This window comes from Erpetoichthys calabaricus, chromosome 4 (assembly GCF_900747795.2).
Source record: "Erpetoichthys calabaricus chromosome 4, fErpCal1.3, whole genome shotgun sequence".
In the NCBI taxonomy this organism is placed as follows: domain Eukaryota; kingdom Metazoa; phylum Chordata; class Cladistia; order Polypteriformes; family Polypteridae; genus Erpetoichthys; species Erpetoichthys calabaricus.
The window spans coordinates 307,455,349-307,473,123 of record NC_041397.2 but is presented as its reverse complement, the minus strand read 5'-3'; the positions used below and the strand labels follow the sequence as shown (position 1 = coordinate 307,473,123).

Sequence of the window (17,775 nt, the reverse complement as noted above, 5' to 3'; positions counted from 1 at the left end):
TAAGCAATTCAAAAAAGAAACTGGACATCATGTCAATACAACATTATGATATTAAAACTCAAATCCCTTTAGAGTTTTTCTGCATGTCATTATTACATGATTGCATCATCTGCTGTTTCCAGACAGACCCCCAGAGGAGAAGATCATTTTAAATAGGTAAGCATCCCAGTAGGAACAAACTGAAAGATGACAGCGTCCCTCTGACTCTGGGAAACACTACTTTTAGGCTTTTATTTGGGTATTAAGTTATCTTTGTTTTCTAAATATTTTTTAATGTGAAATATTAATAAAAAAACACTGACAATACAATGGAGTTGCTTAAAAAGCTATATTTCTTCTCTGAAAAAAGTTTTCAATTGAAGAAATATTCAGCCAACAGCAATCACAGATCAGGACAAGACGAGTGAGCTGGCTATCTAGACCTGCTTCATCCAAGTCTGGAGGACAGGGAGAGCTTGAAGGTTACTTTTTAACAAGTTTATCCATTTTCTATGAAATTTGGTGAAACTGCTTTTTAATTTGTAAATTTAGATTAACAGCTTAAAGTTTTAGGTCAGTTAGGTTTCCATAAAAAACTCAAAATCTGTCTTCTTAGTTAAAAAAGTAAATGAGAAAATACCACTACATTTTGAAAATGATCATTTAATCTATAATATTTAGACAATTTGTAATTTTAGGATATTTTCTTTATCTGAAATAAATAATATACTGCTAAGATTTTATTGTTCATATGAAAAAGAAACTATTAAAGATCCTAGCAATCCAAAACCTTCTTATTACTCACCGTGCATTAGCAAGGTAAGAGTTATTATTTCATATTTTTATGTAAACCTACTTTATGTTTATATTTGTACAAGCACTATTTTATTTAATTATATGCATATATAACATTACAAATATTTGAAACATGACTACCTGTACTTTGCAATCTGTTTTTAATTTAAAAGTGCTCAATTTATTTTTGTAAAGCAAAATTAGATATTTAGTTTATTTTAATGGTACAGTTTTATACTGTACAGATTTATATTTGGAAGTAGATTTAAAAGATCATAAATTATGTTTTGACAAAAAATATAATGTTAGATTTTTTTTGGTGTCATCCTTTAAGCTAAAAACAAGGCTGAAGCTCTTAAGACCAAATCTCATGCTAGCGATGATAAATATGAAAAGACGCCTCTTTTTATTTGTTTTGGCATTCCATCCACACTAAAACAGCACTTTTATTTTAATATTATTTTTTAATTTTAATGGAGAAAAATAACATTCTATACAATCAAGTCAAACTTAACAAAACAGAATTCAAACCCCACCCAAGAGAAGGAGAGGAGAGCCAACAGCAAAGGTAAACAAAAAATGTCCTTTTCCCCATTATACATGCTTATTCTAAAATGTTACTAATTAGATCTTGCCATATTTTAAAAAGTTTTGAACAGATCCTCTAAGTGAGAATCTGATTTTTTTTTCAATTTTAAATAGTACAGAACATCAGTTACCCATTGACTTATGACAGGTGGGTTGGGATTCTTCCAGTTGAGGAAGATAAATATACATGCTAGTAGTGTGGTATTGGCAAGTACAATCAATTTGTCCATCTCCACTTTAAACCTATCTGGGAGTTGGAAGTCCACCAAACACTGCGGTTTATGGGTTACAACAACAACAACAACATTTATTTATATAGCACATTTTCATACAAAAAGTAGCTCAAAGTGCTTTACATAATGAAGAAAAAAAGAATAAAAGACAAAAAAGAAATTAAAATAAGACAACCTTAGTTAACATAAAAAGGAGTAAGGTCCGATGGCCAGGGTGGACAGAAAAAACAAAAAAAAAACTCCAGAAAGCTGGAGAAAAAAATAAAATCTGTAGGGGTTCCAGGCCACGAGACCGCCCAGTCCCCTTTGGGCATTCTACCTAACATAAATGAAATAGTCCTCTTTGTAGTTAGGGTTCTCACGGAGTCACTTGATGCTGATGGTTATACAGACTTCTGGCTTTTAATCCATCCATCATTGTTGGAACATCATGGTGCTTTGGGTAGATGGTGGTGGCACAAGCCACCACCAATAGGACACCGGAAAAGGAAACAGAAGAGAGAGTAGGGGTTAGTACAAATTTTGAATGAATAGTTATTATAATGAATTGGATATACAGAGTGTCAGGATTAAATTACAGTGAAGTTATGAGAAGGCCATGTTAAAGTAATGTGTTTTCAGTAGTTTTTTTAAAGTGCTCCACTGTATTAGCCTGGCGAATTCCTACTGGCAGGCTATTCCAGATTTTAGGTGCATAACAGCAGAAGGCCGCCTCACCACTTCTTTTAAGTTTTGCTCTTGGAATTCTAAGGAGACACTCAGTTGAGGATCTGAGGTTGCGATTTGGAATATAAGGTGTCAGACATTCCGATATATAAGACGGGGCGAGATTATTTAAAGCTTTATAAACCATAAGCAGAATTTTAAAGTCCATTCTGAATGACACAGGTAACCAGTGTAGTGACATCAAAACTGGAGAAATGTGTTCGGATTTTCTTTTCCTGGTAAGGATTCTAGCAGCTGCATTCTGCACTAACTGCAAACGATTGATGTCTTTTTTGGGGAGTCCTGAGAGGAGTGCATTACAGTAATCTAGCCGACTAAAGACAAACGCATGAACTAATTTCTCTGCATCTTTCGATGATATAAGAGGTCTAACTTTTGCTATGTTCCTTAGGTGAAAAAATGCTGTCCTAGTGATTTTATTAATATGCGATTTAAAATTCAGATTACAATCAACGGTTACCCCTAAGCTTTTTACCTCCGATTTGACTTTTAATCCTAATGCATCCAGTTTATTTCTAATAGCCTCATTGTATCCATTATTGCCAATCACTAAGATTTCGGTTTTTTCTTTATTTAATTTGAGAAAGTTACTATTCATCCATTCTGAGATACAGGTTAGACATTGTGTTAGCGAATCAAGAGATTTGGGGTCATCAGGTGCTATTGATAAATACAGCTGTGTGTCATCAGCATAGCTGTGGTAGCTCACGTTATGTCCCGAGATAATCTGACCTAATGGAAGCATGTAGATGGAGAAGAGCAGCGGACCCAGGATAGAGCCTTGTGGAACACCATATAGAATATCATGTGTCTTTGAGTTATAATTACCACAACTAACAAAGAATTAGTTAGGGTTAGTAGTGATTGTGACACCATGGCTATCTGATAGGCATTTTTTGTACAAAACGATGTTAATTTGGAGCACACCCAAAACATGTGGCCCAGTGAGGCTGGAGCTAATTACAGCATTCGCAGGCTGGATCTTGCCCTAGATACATTATGGACAATTTTAAATGGCCTAAGGATAAAAGCTCCTCTTGAGTCTCTCAGTCTTTGCCATTACACTGTGCAGTGTCAATTTATGTCAATTTCCAGGACTTTTTAAGTTGTATAGTTGCTGTCCAGTAAAAAAATTGAAAGTTAGGTAGTGCCATGCCACATTCTGCTTCAGGGATTATAGAGTTGCCCTGTGAACGTGTGGATGTTTTGAATTCCAGAAAAAATAGGTTATAATTGAGTGTAATTTCTTAAAAGATTGATTTGTTAATGTACATAGGGATGCTCTGAAATAGAAAAAGAAACTTGGGAAAGATGCTCATCTTGACAGTATTGATTCTCCATGCTAATGTGAGATGGAGGATGGACCATCTGTTTACATCTTGTTTGATTTCTTTCCAAGCAGATAGCAAAATTGAGTTGAAAAATATCTTTATAAAAGTACATGTGCAATGCTACTTCAGTACATGAGTGACTTTAGCTGCAGGTGGAAGCTCCTGTCACTTTTTATGCAACTGTTGTTATGGTTCTGCCTTTGTCCAGAAATGGCTCCATAAGCTTTATGACCCTAGTCTCGGAAAGTCTTTCTCCCATTGGACAACTGGATCTTTTCCTGAATAAGGAGTAGCATTGCACATGTACTTTTTCAGCATGCCCGTGTTGATCAAACACAGGAAGCTCTGCAGTCTACTTGTGACTTTACACTGTAGGAAGATAAGTAAATAAATTAAGGTAAATGGGTAAATAACATTCGATCTGGCTTTTATATTAATAACATATAAATGTTTTTTTTTTATAAAGACCATCACAAAACATAATCGTAAACAAGATTTTGCACGATACCTTGGCGAGCTCAGTAGGCCCTGTTGTTTCATTGAAGGACATGCGTGTGGCAGATTCACCGGCAAGATGACGCCCAACCTCTTGCTGCACCCAAACAGTGCCATCTTTAGCCTTTACATCTGGTGCAGCCGCATTGTTCTTATATGTGAGTAGAACCCCCATCCTCATCTGAGTTCACCTCTGTTATAGCACGTCTTTATTTGAAAACTAACAGTGTCAGATTGGGGGGAGCATGAACGTGACTGAGAGAATAAAAGTGAATAGTAAACAACACTAACTTTTACAAGTACCATAAATGTATACCGGCCATTACAGACTCAAATAAATCAAATGTTTGTTTTTATTCTATAATAGTAATAATAATAGCCGCTCACAACTCAACAGAGCTAATGCAGGCTAAGACCTGGGATCGAACCCGCAACCTCTCAAGTTGGAGACAGCAGTTCTTACCTCTGCACCATCCAAGCAGATGTATATGTGTATATCTTATCCTAGCCCAATTTCTTTTACTTTAGTTAAATTCTAGAAAAAAGTGCACTTGTTATATCTATGTTTTTTGTGAAAGTGTTTATTTGATATTTGGACTTCAGTCTTCACACATTATACACTATACATCGCCATTTTCTCATTATTACAGTAAGTTGCAAAATGTTCTGTTTTAGGTATGTGTTCAACATTTCTTGCCTGGCATTTCCTGTCATCCTACATTTACACAGATCGTTGTAGACATGCAACACACGTGTATGTGTTTTGAAATAATGATATATTATTTACCCTACACAATTCAAGGCACCTCACATCCAGATAAACAGACTTGAGCTTGGAGAACTTTGTGTACGACTAAAGCTGCACCGATGGGGGATGGGATAGCAGGCTGCCTGCTGCTGGTGCTGATCGACACATTTGAAGAACAAAAGACACTCTTGAGCAGGTGTGAGGGAATTTAAGGTGGCCCGGCATTACAAGTTTTTTTGTAGGCTTCTGGGATTCTAGTGTTAAGGACTTTTGGTAAGGATGTTTGTGGGTCTGATATATACAATACCATATTAACTGCAAATAGCAATATTTTCTGTTCAAGTGCTTTTCTTATAATCCTCTTTATCTCTAATGAATTTTAAAACTTAATGGCCAATGGCTCAATGGTTTCTGCAAAAAGCAATGGTGATAGAGGGCAACCTTTTCAAGTACCACGTTCTAGTTTGAAATTGTGTTAATACAGACAAAGGCTTCTGGACTGGTATTAGTTTTAGTTTAGATTAGCTTTACTCATGCACATATATTTGGGCTAAACCCAAATTTCTGCAATATGGTAAATAGGTTGTCCCATTCAACTCTGTGAAAGGCTTTTTCTACATCCAAATATAACAGGATATCTGGTGTGTTAGATTTTATGGTTGAGTATATTACTGTACATTAAACAGACAAGTCCTTATTTTAATTTGGAAAGACAGTAATTAATGTTTGACAAAAAGTTTGTTTTAGAATTTGGAGCTAATTTAGTTGACATTTTTTTATAAAATTCCACTGGGTAGCCATCAGGGCCTGCTGCTTTCCCACTTTGGAGTGAGTTTATAGCATCCAAAAGCTCCGAGTGTGTCAGGGGTTTGTCCATTTCCTCTGCACGAAGGGTCTCTAGCTGTGGTATTTGTAATGCAACAAAACACATCTTGGATTGTGTCTTATATTCTTTAAACTGAGTAGAATATAAGGAATTAAGAACTCCCTAAATGTTTGGGATATTTTTTTATGGTCAATGATTTTATCTCCATCTGCATTGGTAATTTTGGTGATTGCACTGCAAAGATCTTATTAGACTTCTCCCCATGTTCATAGTAATGATGCTGTGATTTAGGTATGAGCTGTTCCATTTCTTTTGTTGTCAAGAGGTTAAATTCTATCTGTAGAACCTGTCTTTTCTTATAAAGTGCCTCATTTTGAGATCTGCTGTATTCTTGATCCACTCTGGTAATTTCGCTGATTAACTCTGACACCTTCTTGGTCTCCAATTTATTTTTATAAGAAAGATAAGAAATAATCTGTCTTCTTAAAATGCCTTTAATTTTCCAGAGTATTCCTGCATTGATGTCTGAGGATGCATTTGTCTCTAAATAATAATCAATTTGCTTGTGGCTGAATCCTTTAAAGTTCTCATCTACTAATAACAGAAGGTCAAAACGCAAGGTAGGAAATAAGTTATTCAAGGTCCAAGATCAGAGGGGCCTGGTCAGAAATGACAATAGCTTTGTGCTTACAAGACTTGATAGTGGGCAATAAATTATTATTGATAAAGAAAAAATCAATTCTTAAGTAAATAATTCTTGATGTACTGGTGAGAAGAAGGAATATTCTCTTGAGTTTGGATTTTAGAATCTCCATGGGTCTGATAAGTTATGATCAATTACAAACTGTGTGATTGTCTTTGTGAGATTAGATGTTATCGGCCACTGTAGTTGATGATCTATCCAGGTCTGGATTTAAAACACAATAAAAGTCTCCAACCATTATAGTTTTATGAGTGCTCATATTGGGAATTAATGTAAATAAGTTTTAGGTAAAATCTCTGTCATCCACATTAGGTGCATGCATAAATATTTATCAAAATACTTTAGATTTGAATAAATTACCCATCACCATGCTGTAGAACCCTTCAGTATCATATGCTATGTCTGATGCTACAAATAAGCCACAACTTCAAACTATGGAACAAGTCAGTTCCAAGTTGTAGCTTGGAACTCTGTGAGCAATATAATTGATATTTTTTTACTTATTGTTTGTTTGAGGCCATTTGTTGTTTTTTGTTTGTTGTATTCATTTCTCTGTGTCTTTTGTTGTTTGAGTCACAGTGGCACAGTGCTGCCTCACAGCTCATGTCATATTTATGGCCGCAATACTCGGTGCAGCATAGAAGCAGAAGCTTCCCTAGTCCTTAGGGACACTTAACAGACCATTGCGATGTTATAATCCACTCAAAACTAGCTTGGTTACTCCTTCCCCATTAACTTCAATGCATTTTATGGAATTTGTTGAAGTTCCAGAATATTTCTGCCATTTTAACAAAGATCACTATTGATCAATAGTACTACATGAACATTTAAACAGAAGCAGGTTCTAAACTGAAGCCAGGAAGCACTTTTGACACAAAGGGTCTTAGGACTCTGGAGCAAACTACTGAATCTTACAGTTACAGAGAAAAACACAGCTTCCAAATAATATTGATATGAGTACCGTGGACAACATTCTAGCCATTCATTCAAGCCTAATCTCATTCATAAAATATTTTATTCTTTTATACATTGCAGAACTAGGCAAAATTAATTCGTTTTGGCATGTTGTAAACAGGTTGGCCTAAATTATGATAATTTTCCTTATTTCAATAACATTTAATGATGGTCAAATCTAGAGCGTAAACCATTTTTTATGTGAGATAAGACCATTGGGAAAATGTAACTCATTTTGTTGCTAAATTATTTTGTTCCAATTTCTAATTTGTCAGTTTCCAGACAGAATATGGGCAATCCCAGTTTGCTTGAAATTCATATACACTTGTATATAAGGATGTGGTTTTGGAGTCCATCTTGAATGTACTTTGTGGTAAAGTGAGGTCCGTGGCTGATTGCCTTTTAAAATAAATAATCACCACACTCGTGGCTTAAGGAGGGGGCGTGGTAGTGTGGCAGGAGTGGTTCCCAGGCATGATGCGGCGTGGGTGTTTCTGGACTTAAGTGCACAAGTGAGAAATTGCCATAATTGATGCTGGGAGATGCTAATCGCCACTCCTGTGCCACGTCCCCACATACAGTATATAAGGAGAACCGCGAGTGCGAGAGGGAAAAAAAAATATAGAAAAATAGAACGAAAGAGATAGAAACGTTAAAAAGATTTTGGAAGGCAGTTTTGGTGAGGACAATCCAGCTGTCATAGGAGAAACAGTGGCACGAACAGGGGCCCCACGAAGGAGCGCAAGCTGTGGCATTCTAGGGCCTGATTCGCCCCACTGATTAATGGTGTGGAGTGAGGCAAGAATGACAGATGACCTCCCCAAGGATCCGAGGTACAACTGCGGGAGCATGAAGGATGAGGAGATTGCCGACCTCGGACGGTCTGGCTGCGCTGTGCGGAGGCAGCCAAGACGGTGGTCAGGGGATTGAGATCGTGGCTGCTGAGTTTCCGCTGGCTGCACAAGTTATGGGTGAGCCGGGGAGATTAAGAAGGAGGTGGGCTGGGATCATCAGTCACTGAAAAGAACATGACAGAGCCTGTGACAGTGTTTTTAACCTCTGTTTTTAAAGGATTTATTTATCGTGATTTTATCCCCCACTTTTCACCTCGTTTTTATGGATTATTAATTTATGGACCATTTTTGAAGCACTGCAATATTTATTTGAACACTGTTTTGATTTCTTTTAATAAAAGCACTGAACACTCTTACACCATCCTCTTGCTCCATGTGTGATTTGTCCCCATCTGTCAGCTCATTCGGTCATGACTATCGACGGTGTCCAGTTCAAGAGGCATTCAAAAGGGAAGAGGGAGCCTGGACCAGTCCTGCACCGTCATATACATTCTATTAATCTGCACTAATTTTGTTGAGTCTTCAGCTTTATGCAGTACATGAAAATACATGCACAGCATGGACTAAAGCTGTTATATTCTTTCTTATATTTTTTTCAAAGCTATAAGAACACTATAAAATAATGAGTATCGTCACTGCCATTCTCTACAGGTTTAATTGCTAACTTGCTGTTATTTGCCTTAGTTGAACTTGTACTGGATAAATCTTTTTGATAAAACTGTTGGATGATCTGTTACAGTAAATATTGATTAATTGTCTTTCTTTTCAATTCTTTTCAGTTGCAGCAAGAAATGACGGCAATGATGAGTAATACCACAGCCTCAGTGACTGAATTCATCCTGCATTGCGAAATACGATATGAGCAGAGAAACTTCACGGTCTCCATTCTCTCTTTTGTCTATTTAATGACTCTTTTAGGAAACTTCTTGGTTATTCTCGTAATAAGAATGAACCATCATCTCCAAACACCAATGTACTTGTATATCAGTACCTTAGCAGTTATTGACTTAGCTAACAGCACAAATATTATTCCTAAAATGGTTGCCGTTCTTTTAGGCTCCGCAGTTGCTCCCTATGGACCTTGTCTGCTGCAGATGTATTTTGTTTTTTACTTGGAAGTGGTGGAAGCGCTGCTTTTTGTGTTCATGGCATGCGATCGGTATGTTGCTGTTCTTTATCCACTGCAGTACCCTTCATTAGTTACAAATAAAATCGTTTGGATTAGTGTTTTCCTGTCCAACGTTGTTAGTGCTATAGTGCTTACACCATACATGGTCTTTGTCACTGAGCTTCATTTCTGTGTCACTAACATCCTTCCATATTGCTTCTGTGATTATGCCACAATGGTTCATATCTCCTGCACTGACAATCCCAAGTATTTAGCCATTTTGTCCACCACAACTATTATGTTTGGTGTTTTTCCCGTAGCGTTAATACTCTTTTCCTACTTTCGGATTGCTCAGGCAGCATTAAAGATTACATCTATAGATGGGAAGAGGAAAGTTTTAAGCACTTGTCTGACCCACCTGGTAGTGATGGGGTTGTTTTATCTACCTTTAATGATATCATACATATTACCAGGAATTGGAGTGAAACTTTCAATGGATGCTTATAATATTCTGGTAATTGTAGCCAATGTTGTTCCACCCATGATGAATCCCATAATTTATAGCTTCAGAAATACAGAAATCAAAAACAGTATTCAGAAACTTTTTATGGTAATACAAGCATCACCAAATACCAGTTAGCAGAACCTGTGTTTTCAGTGCGCAACAATGGCAGGTTACACATGTTAGCAGAAAGTCAGCACTTATTGCAGTAGATAATGATATTTGAAAAAAAAAACATGAACTATAGATTATCCTTATACAGCAAAGCAAAAATATCTCATCACTATTCTCCTGTTTGCACTTAACATTTAGCAATAGAGAATGAATTATGTTATAATATACAATAAAACCTCAGCTTTCGCAGGGATAACATTGCTAGGAAATGGCGCGAAAGTCAAATATGTGAAGGTTAATACATTGAGCGTTTATGAATCCTTTATGACAAAACATTATTTCTAATAATGTGCACTCTTCGTAACCATGAAATAACCCATAAAATGCAGTATACAAAATAAAACTGCAACAGGCGAAACATTTCTCAACTTAAACAAAATGCATTTGTTGCACCTCTGACACTCTGCCCTTCATGGCTTGCAGATGGCATTGGAGATCATGAAGGAAGCACCGGCTTGAAATAATCTGTTGGTGACATCTTCATCGTGTGACGCTTGAGATCCTCAAGAGTCTCAGGGTATGGGAGCACAGCAGAGGCAAATTAACGTTTAACCTTGAGGCTGTGATCGATGAAGAGATCGGCAGCCTCGATGTCTGCAGCCAGTCTTTACTTCCCCTTTTTTTGTGGATATAGCGAACCATTGATTAGTTAACAACAAACTCTTGGCTAACAGCAGCTACTGACATTCTGTCACAAAGTTTATCTATTTCCTCATTAAGCTGCATCACTGCATGTTTGGATTTAAGAGCCCAAAGGACTCTCCCTATGCTTTGAGGGCATAACTTCAATACAAAACTTCATATTTTTAAGCAAAACAATGAAAGTATGCACCAAATGCAAGGTTTTACTCTTTACTATACAATGATAGGTTGAAACAAGGTTGATGAAGCACCTAGTAGGACATTAGTTGATCCCTAAACTTGCGTGCATTACACCTCTTATTTTTTTCAGTACTGCATGTAGCCATGAAGCCTGTGAAAGTAAAAGGTGAATTTACTAATAAAGTGACGCAAATGTATTAAGTCATTAAAGTTAAACGCCAATCTTAGAATTTTTAATATTAATGTTAGAATTGCTTAATTTCAATAATATAATATGTGTTTCTCATAGTTACTTAGATTATGATATTTTATTTTACTCCCTGTAAATTAGTATGAAGTAGAACTTTCTTAGCTATATCTGCATACAGAGTGTTAATTAAGCCAGTTAGGAAACAATATTATTGGTAGCATGGACTGTTAGGCAAGTTAACCAATAGCAGACTGGCATACAGTTTTCTGACCATTTTAATATGAATGCATGAAAGTAGGGCTGTATGATCAAATTTAGAAAAACAAGATAAACAAGCTTTAAACAGAAATTTCTTTAAACAAGAACCTTTTCTTTTCTTTAATATCCTTTCATCACTGTTTTGTGTGAACTGTTTTATTTGAAATTTTACTAAAACTTTTAAAATGAAGATATTTGGTCTGTGGCATTATTAGAAAACACGTCACACTGTCCTGTGAAGCAAATGCAGCTGCACGTGCAAATGTTGAGGACTGACTGTATCATGTATATAAAGTAAAAAAAAAAAAACCTTTACGTTTTTATTTAGAAATCCAGACATTAATCCTCATGTATGCTTTTTGTGCACATTACCCCAGCATTTTTAAGACCTGAAAATGGAGACTTTTGAAAAAGCTCTCCATATTTCTAAAAACGCTGGATCAGTGTTGCATTGTAGATTGGATGAACAAGAAGAGTTTTCAAAATGCAGAATCGAATAACGCTCCCATTGGTTTGTGATTATTACGGTGGCCCTTCACTAATTGGATCCTGCTCATTACATTTTCCCAGCTGGTTTACTTTGCCATAGTTTTTCAGATTTAACTTTGCTGTTCTCTGTGTGTAAACATAAGATGCTAATGAATGTATAATGTGGAGGACACTTTCTCTCAATGTTTCCAATGATTGGCACATACCCAAACTAAACAGACCACCTACATCATTATGGAGTAAGTCAAGTCAAGTTGGGGAGCATGCACTGGTACAGTGCATTGCCACACCCACTACACGACGAAACAGCTCGGGATCCCGGTTGGAAACCCTCCAGGCAGACACGCGGTCCAGTCCCACCCTCCAGAAATGACCCTATATCTGCCACAGCCAGGTGTTATGTGGGCGACCCCTTGGCCTGGTCCAGCCACTTGGGTCCCCAACAATGAGGATCTTACGAGCTGGATCACCCTCTGGGAAATGTTCCACATGGCCGTACTGCCGTAACTGACACTCCCTCACAATGCTGGTAATGTGCTTCATTCAGGACTCCATGAGCAACACAAATTCAAACCAGCAGTACCTAAGGATTTTCCGGAGAGACACAGTACCAAAGGAGTCCAAGTCTTCGTCTCAGGTCACTGGATACCATCCATGTCTCGCAACCATACAGCAAGACAGGAAGAACCAGGACTCTGAAGACTTGGACCTTCGTCCTTTTGCATAGATTTTGGAAGTAAGATCGCTGTCAAAAATAACTTGTAATAATTTAAGTCAAATTTACATTTCATACGTGTCAATTACGCTTGTGCTTCTCAAAGTCATGCTTGCTTATGAGAATTATGCTTGCGCTTCTGAATTACGAGTACAATTCTCAAGCATGAACAAACTGTCAAAAATACATCATTGGATGCACGAGGCATTCTCTATCAAAGAAGAAACAGCTGATTTTTGTTACTATGCATGTGCTACACAGGTGGAAAGATGGAGTTTATTTTGACAGCGATCCTACTTCAAATATACGGGCTAAAGATTTCGTTGTCGGTTCAATTGCTGCCTCGGTGTTGCGTGTTTGTGATCTAACTGGGGGTCTCAGGGACTAGAGTTTTCCCTAGCAGCATTTAGTGAATGTCCATGGGCAACCAGCCCAGGTTGTGACGCTGATCCATTACGTAGGTGCACCATTGGACCCTCTATTTACTTCATCTGTGAGTCTTCAGGAGATCTGGTATAAAGCCCACAGGTATATGGGGAGAACATGACTATTTCACATGAGCCTGAAGTTATTCGCTACCAGCCAGTTTCTTATTCATAAAACTTGTGCAAAGCATGTACTTATTCAATATTAAGTGCCAATCAAAATATTCTGCATCATAAAAAGATATTAACAGGCGTTATTAAAATGGACCCTTTATTTAAAAACCACATTTTTGAGCTGATCAAATTCAAAGGAGTTGCATCAAGTTTTGTGACAAGAATGGTGCCTTTGCTAAATGGCAGTTCAGTTTTGCTCATCTCAATGACAAACTTGGCACACTGTTCATATCTAATGAGTAAGATGTACTCTGATGTTTAATGGGCACAGTAAAGCATGATGTTGGGCAGCCCTCATTTTCACAGATTTCAATGTGATGTTCGACTGGCATTATACAGGGTTGTATGCCATTGACCCACTATAGTTTTCAGATAAAAAGTGAATATCTTTTTTAAAATGTAGTTGAGTTATGGTGTCATGGGTACATGGGTGAATGACTGACTCGCAAACTTGGCAATGAGGGAAATTAACTGTGATGTTTAATGGACACTGTAAAGGGCTAAATGGCATTGGACCACCCTAGTTGGCCTTTTTATGTTGCAGCTGAGATTTGCCTGGCTCAATGTGAGTTCATGGGACAAATTGGCTGGCAAAATTGCAAATCCAATGAATAGGTTTCACTGTGATGCTCAGTTGTCATTGCAAAGGGTTAAATGGCACTGGACCACCCTAATTTTAATAACTTTGAGACAAGATGGATGCCTTTTGAGTTTTTCTCATACTGACAGGCAAAGTTGGCAAACTGTAATCTGATTAATGTGATTTATGTGATATTTAATTGGCACAGACAAAAGAAAAGAAAAGATAAGAAAAGAAAAGAAAAATGCTTTATTCTTACTGGGATAGGCTCCAGCTTCCCTGTCACTCTGCCTCTGCACAGGATAAAATTAATTTTGAAACTGGATGGATGCATGGATAAATATGCAAATAAAAAAAAATAAATGAAAATAAATAAACGTATTGTGACATGTGACACTAAATAAATAATAACAACATGAAATGCAAGTATAAATAATTAAATGGGTCGCGAAATATATCTTTTGTTCCTTATTTCTTTATGTCATTCAGTCATTTTTCAACCCCACTTAGTCCTGAACAGGGTTATGGGGGTCTGCAGGAGCCTATCCCAGCCATCATACACACACACACACAATTTAGTACTACAAAAGCACCTAACCTGCATGTCTTTGGACTGTGGGAGGAAACCCCCGCAAACACTGGGAGGAAATGCAAACTTCTATGTTTAATATTATTATGTATTTATTATCATATTTCACAGTTCTTTGATTTATTTTGCTCATTTATTTTTGTCCTAAATATTCCTCTATTATAAGGGTATAACATTCTCTGCACTCAGTTGTTCATCTAACTCTGCACTTCCACAGCAAAATCATGAGCGTTAAAAAAAACTCAAATAACACTAGAATTACCAAAGCCTACGAAAAAACTCGTAAATCCGTCCCACCTTAAATCCCTTCTCACCTCTCCGTCAGCATCTTTGTCTTGTAAATGTGTTGATAAGCAGCAAGCAACCTGCTATCACATCCCCCCACCACCACACAGTTTTCTCAGCTCAAGTCTGTTTACCTGCATGTCAGTTGCTTAGAGTAGAGTGAGAAGTCAAGCAAAATGACACCTTTTATAAATACTATATTGTTATTTGGAACATATGCATTTCATGTGTGTTCCGTGTCTACAACAATCTATGTAAACACATCGTTAAAACAGAAACGTTTTTCATGTTTTAGTAATAATTGACAAAATGTAGACATGAAGTGTATAATGTGTGAAGCCCGAAGTCCAAATATCAAGTAAACACTTTCACAAAAGGTACAAATATAACAGAACAAGTGCGTTTCAATTCAAGAATATACCTGCAGAAAAAGAACCCGCGTTAGGGTGTGACATTGACACGCATTTACTATGACTTCGGTGGCGCAACAGTATCAGCTGTTGACTGGTAATCAAAACTTTACGGGTTCTTTTTGAGAAGTGAGCTGCTCTTATTCTTACTATTTTAGAATAAAAACATACATTTGATTTGAGTCTGTAACAGCCAGTGTAAATTTATGGTGCTTGTAAAGGTTAGCGTTTTTTTTTAATTCAGTTTTATTCTCTCAGTTGTGTTTACAATCCCCCTGATCTGACACTGCTGTTATCAAATAAAGATGTGCTATAGCAGAGGTGAACTCAGATAAGGATTCTACATACCCTTGTCGATTAAACACAGGATGCTCTGCAGTCTACTTGTGACTTCATGCTGTAGGAAGATATGTAAATAAATCAAGGTAAATAGCAATCGATCTGGCTTTTATTTAAGTAACACAGAAATGTTTCTTATGTAAAGACCATCACAAAACATAGGACAGATGTGTGGCAGACTGACTGGCAGGATGACACCGGACCTCGTCCTGCATTCAAATGGTGCCATCTTTCGCCTTTACGCCTGGTGCAGCTCCGTTATTCTTATGCGTGAGTGGACGTTTCTTACATGGAGGGCTTCTGTTCTCTTTCTCTGATGTAAAATCCTCATCCTCATCTGAGATCAACTTTGTTATAGCACATCTTTATTTGAAAACAAGCAGTGGGAGCGTGAGCATGACTGAGAGAATAAAACTGAATTTAAAAAAAAAAACTTTTACAAGTACCATACATTTATTCCGGCTGTTACAGACTCAAATCAAATAAATGTTTTTATTCTATAATAGTAAGAAGAAGAGCAGCTCACTACTCAAAACAGAGGTGCCCGGGATTGAACCGGGAACATCTTGATTGAGAGTTAGCAGTTTTTACCATTGCACCACCCAAGCAGTCGTGTCAATGTTGTACCATAAACCAAGTTCTTTTTCTACAGTTATATTCTTGAATAAAAGTGCACTTGTTTTGTTATACTTGTACCTTTTGTGAAAGTGTTTATTTGATATTTGGACTTCAGTCTTCACACACTAAACACTTCATACACATTAAATACATAAAACTAAAGGTTCCTTGTTAAATGACGTGCACAACTTTTGGTGTCCTTTATCATTTGGCATACAGAATGTCTGCTTGAAAGCTTCACGGCTTCACTGGGATGACAGTCACAAAGACTGCTGGACTTTCCTTGTCCTATTGTGCTGTAAACCTTCAACAGAACATTATACTTTAGTGTTGGGTTCAGCTTTGGAAGAAGAAAATGTCTGTAATACAGAATTTACCACTAATCCTTCACCTCTGTTCAGTATAGCATGCCCCATCAAGACAGCTCAACATTCTTGGACTGTGATAGAACACGACCCTGGTGTTTGGTGTAGTATTTAAGGAAGCGGACACCTGAGGCTGCTTGTTTCTTCATAAGCCCATGCAAGCCAAACTGCTCTCCCTTCACAAGGCCTCTGTTTCTTAGAAGCCATACTCTCATGTTTTTATCCTCTTGTGTCTTTCACTTCTTTTCCTATTCTGGTTGCTTCCAGTTTGCTATCTTCTCTCAAGATAGCAGTGAACTCCTTTGTATACAATCTTCAGTTTCTTGGCAATCTATCATATGGAGTAATCTTAATTTCACAAAACTGCAATAGACTGACATATTTCTTGAGAAAGCTATTTCTTCTTGGCCATTATTGAACCTAGAGTTGAACTTTAGGAATGGCACCCCAGTTGTAACCCAAGGAAATGTAACTTGCTCACTTTATTGAACAGTATAACAGGTTTCAGCTTTGCTAAAAACAACAACAAATGTTTCTCTAATAACCAATTAGTATTTAAATAGGTGTAATAAAAGATGAGCCAAGAGAGTAGCTCAGGATTCATTTTATTGTTGAACAAATACAATGCTCTCAGTCAAGCCAAAATTTCATTTTAAATCAAACCCAAATCATTTAATAAGTGAAAAATGGGTTTTGTTTTTGTCAAGTGAAAAGTGTGCTATAAGTATGCAGAATTATTATGTAACTGAATTAGAAGTCATCTTTGTTTGTTTACTCAATATCTGCCATGAACTTCTAAGAGGTAAACTGTCTTTCTTCACTGCAAATCTCACTTTTTAGAAGTGCCTAAGGCCGTCTCAATAGGATTTAAGTCAGGTGAGTAGAGAGGTGAGGTCATTATTTGGTCATCTTTGAGGTCTTTGCTGGCTAGCCAAGCAGTGAAGTACTTGGATGTAGGTGATGGGACATTTTCCTGCATTAAGATCATGGCCTTCTTGAATGTACTGATTTCTTCCTGTACTACTTCTTGAAGAACAGACGTAGGTTTGATGGTTGATTTTCAGTCCATCTTCAACCCAAAAAGGTCAACTAGCTCATCTGTAATGATAGCAGCCCACAGAAGTACCCCTCACACAACCTTTCTGGTGCCCTGTGACCATTAGTGGTCGAGCTACAGATCCACTGATCTGGTCCATGAAGTGTCACTCTCATCTCATCTGCCCATAAATCTAAATCATAAATCATCTGCGCCTTCAACACAATCCAACCTCTGCTCCTTAGGGACAAGTTGACAGAGATGGGAGTAGATTCATACCTGGTGGCATGGATCGTGGACTACCTTAAAGACAGACCTCAATATGTGCGTCTTGGGAACTGCACGTCTGACATTGTGGTCAGCAACACAGGAGCGCCACAAGGGACTGTACTTTCTCCGATCCTGTTCAGCCTATATACATCGGACTTCCAATACAACTCGGAGTCCTGCCACATGCAAAAGTT

General features: G+C 37.3%; 1 protein-coding gene across 1 annotated transcript; it reads left to right on the top strand.

The window, feature by feature from the left end:
* Positions 1 to 297: 297 nt before the first annotated feature.
* On the top strand, positions 298 to 10,015 carry LOC127527358 (olfactory receptor 1E1-like). Its single transcript, XM_051925922.1, has 2 exons — positions 298 to 461; positions 9,012 to 10,015. The coding sequence occupies exon 2, from the start codon at positions 9,024 to 9,026 to the stop codon at positions 9,978 to 9,980; it is 957 nt and encodes a 318-aa protein (XP_051781882.1). The 5' UTR covers positions 298 to 461; positions 9,012 to 9,023; the 3' UTR covers positions 9,981 to 10,015.
* The last annotated feature ends 7,760 nt before the right edge of the window (positions 10,016 to 17,775 follow it).

Excerpts from the sequence above, each read along its gene's own strand:
- LOC127527358 (XM_051925922.1), top strand. The coding sequence starts at position 9,024 with ATGACGGCAATGATGAGTAATACCACAGCCTCAGTGACTGAATTCATC.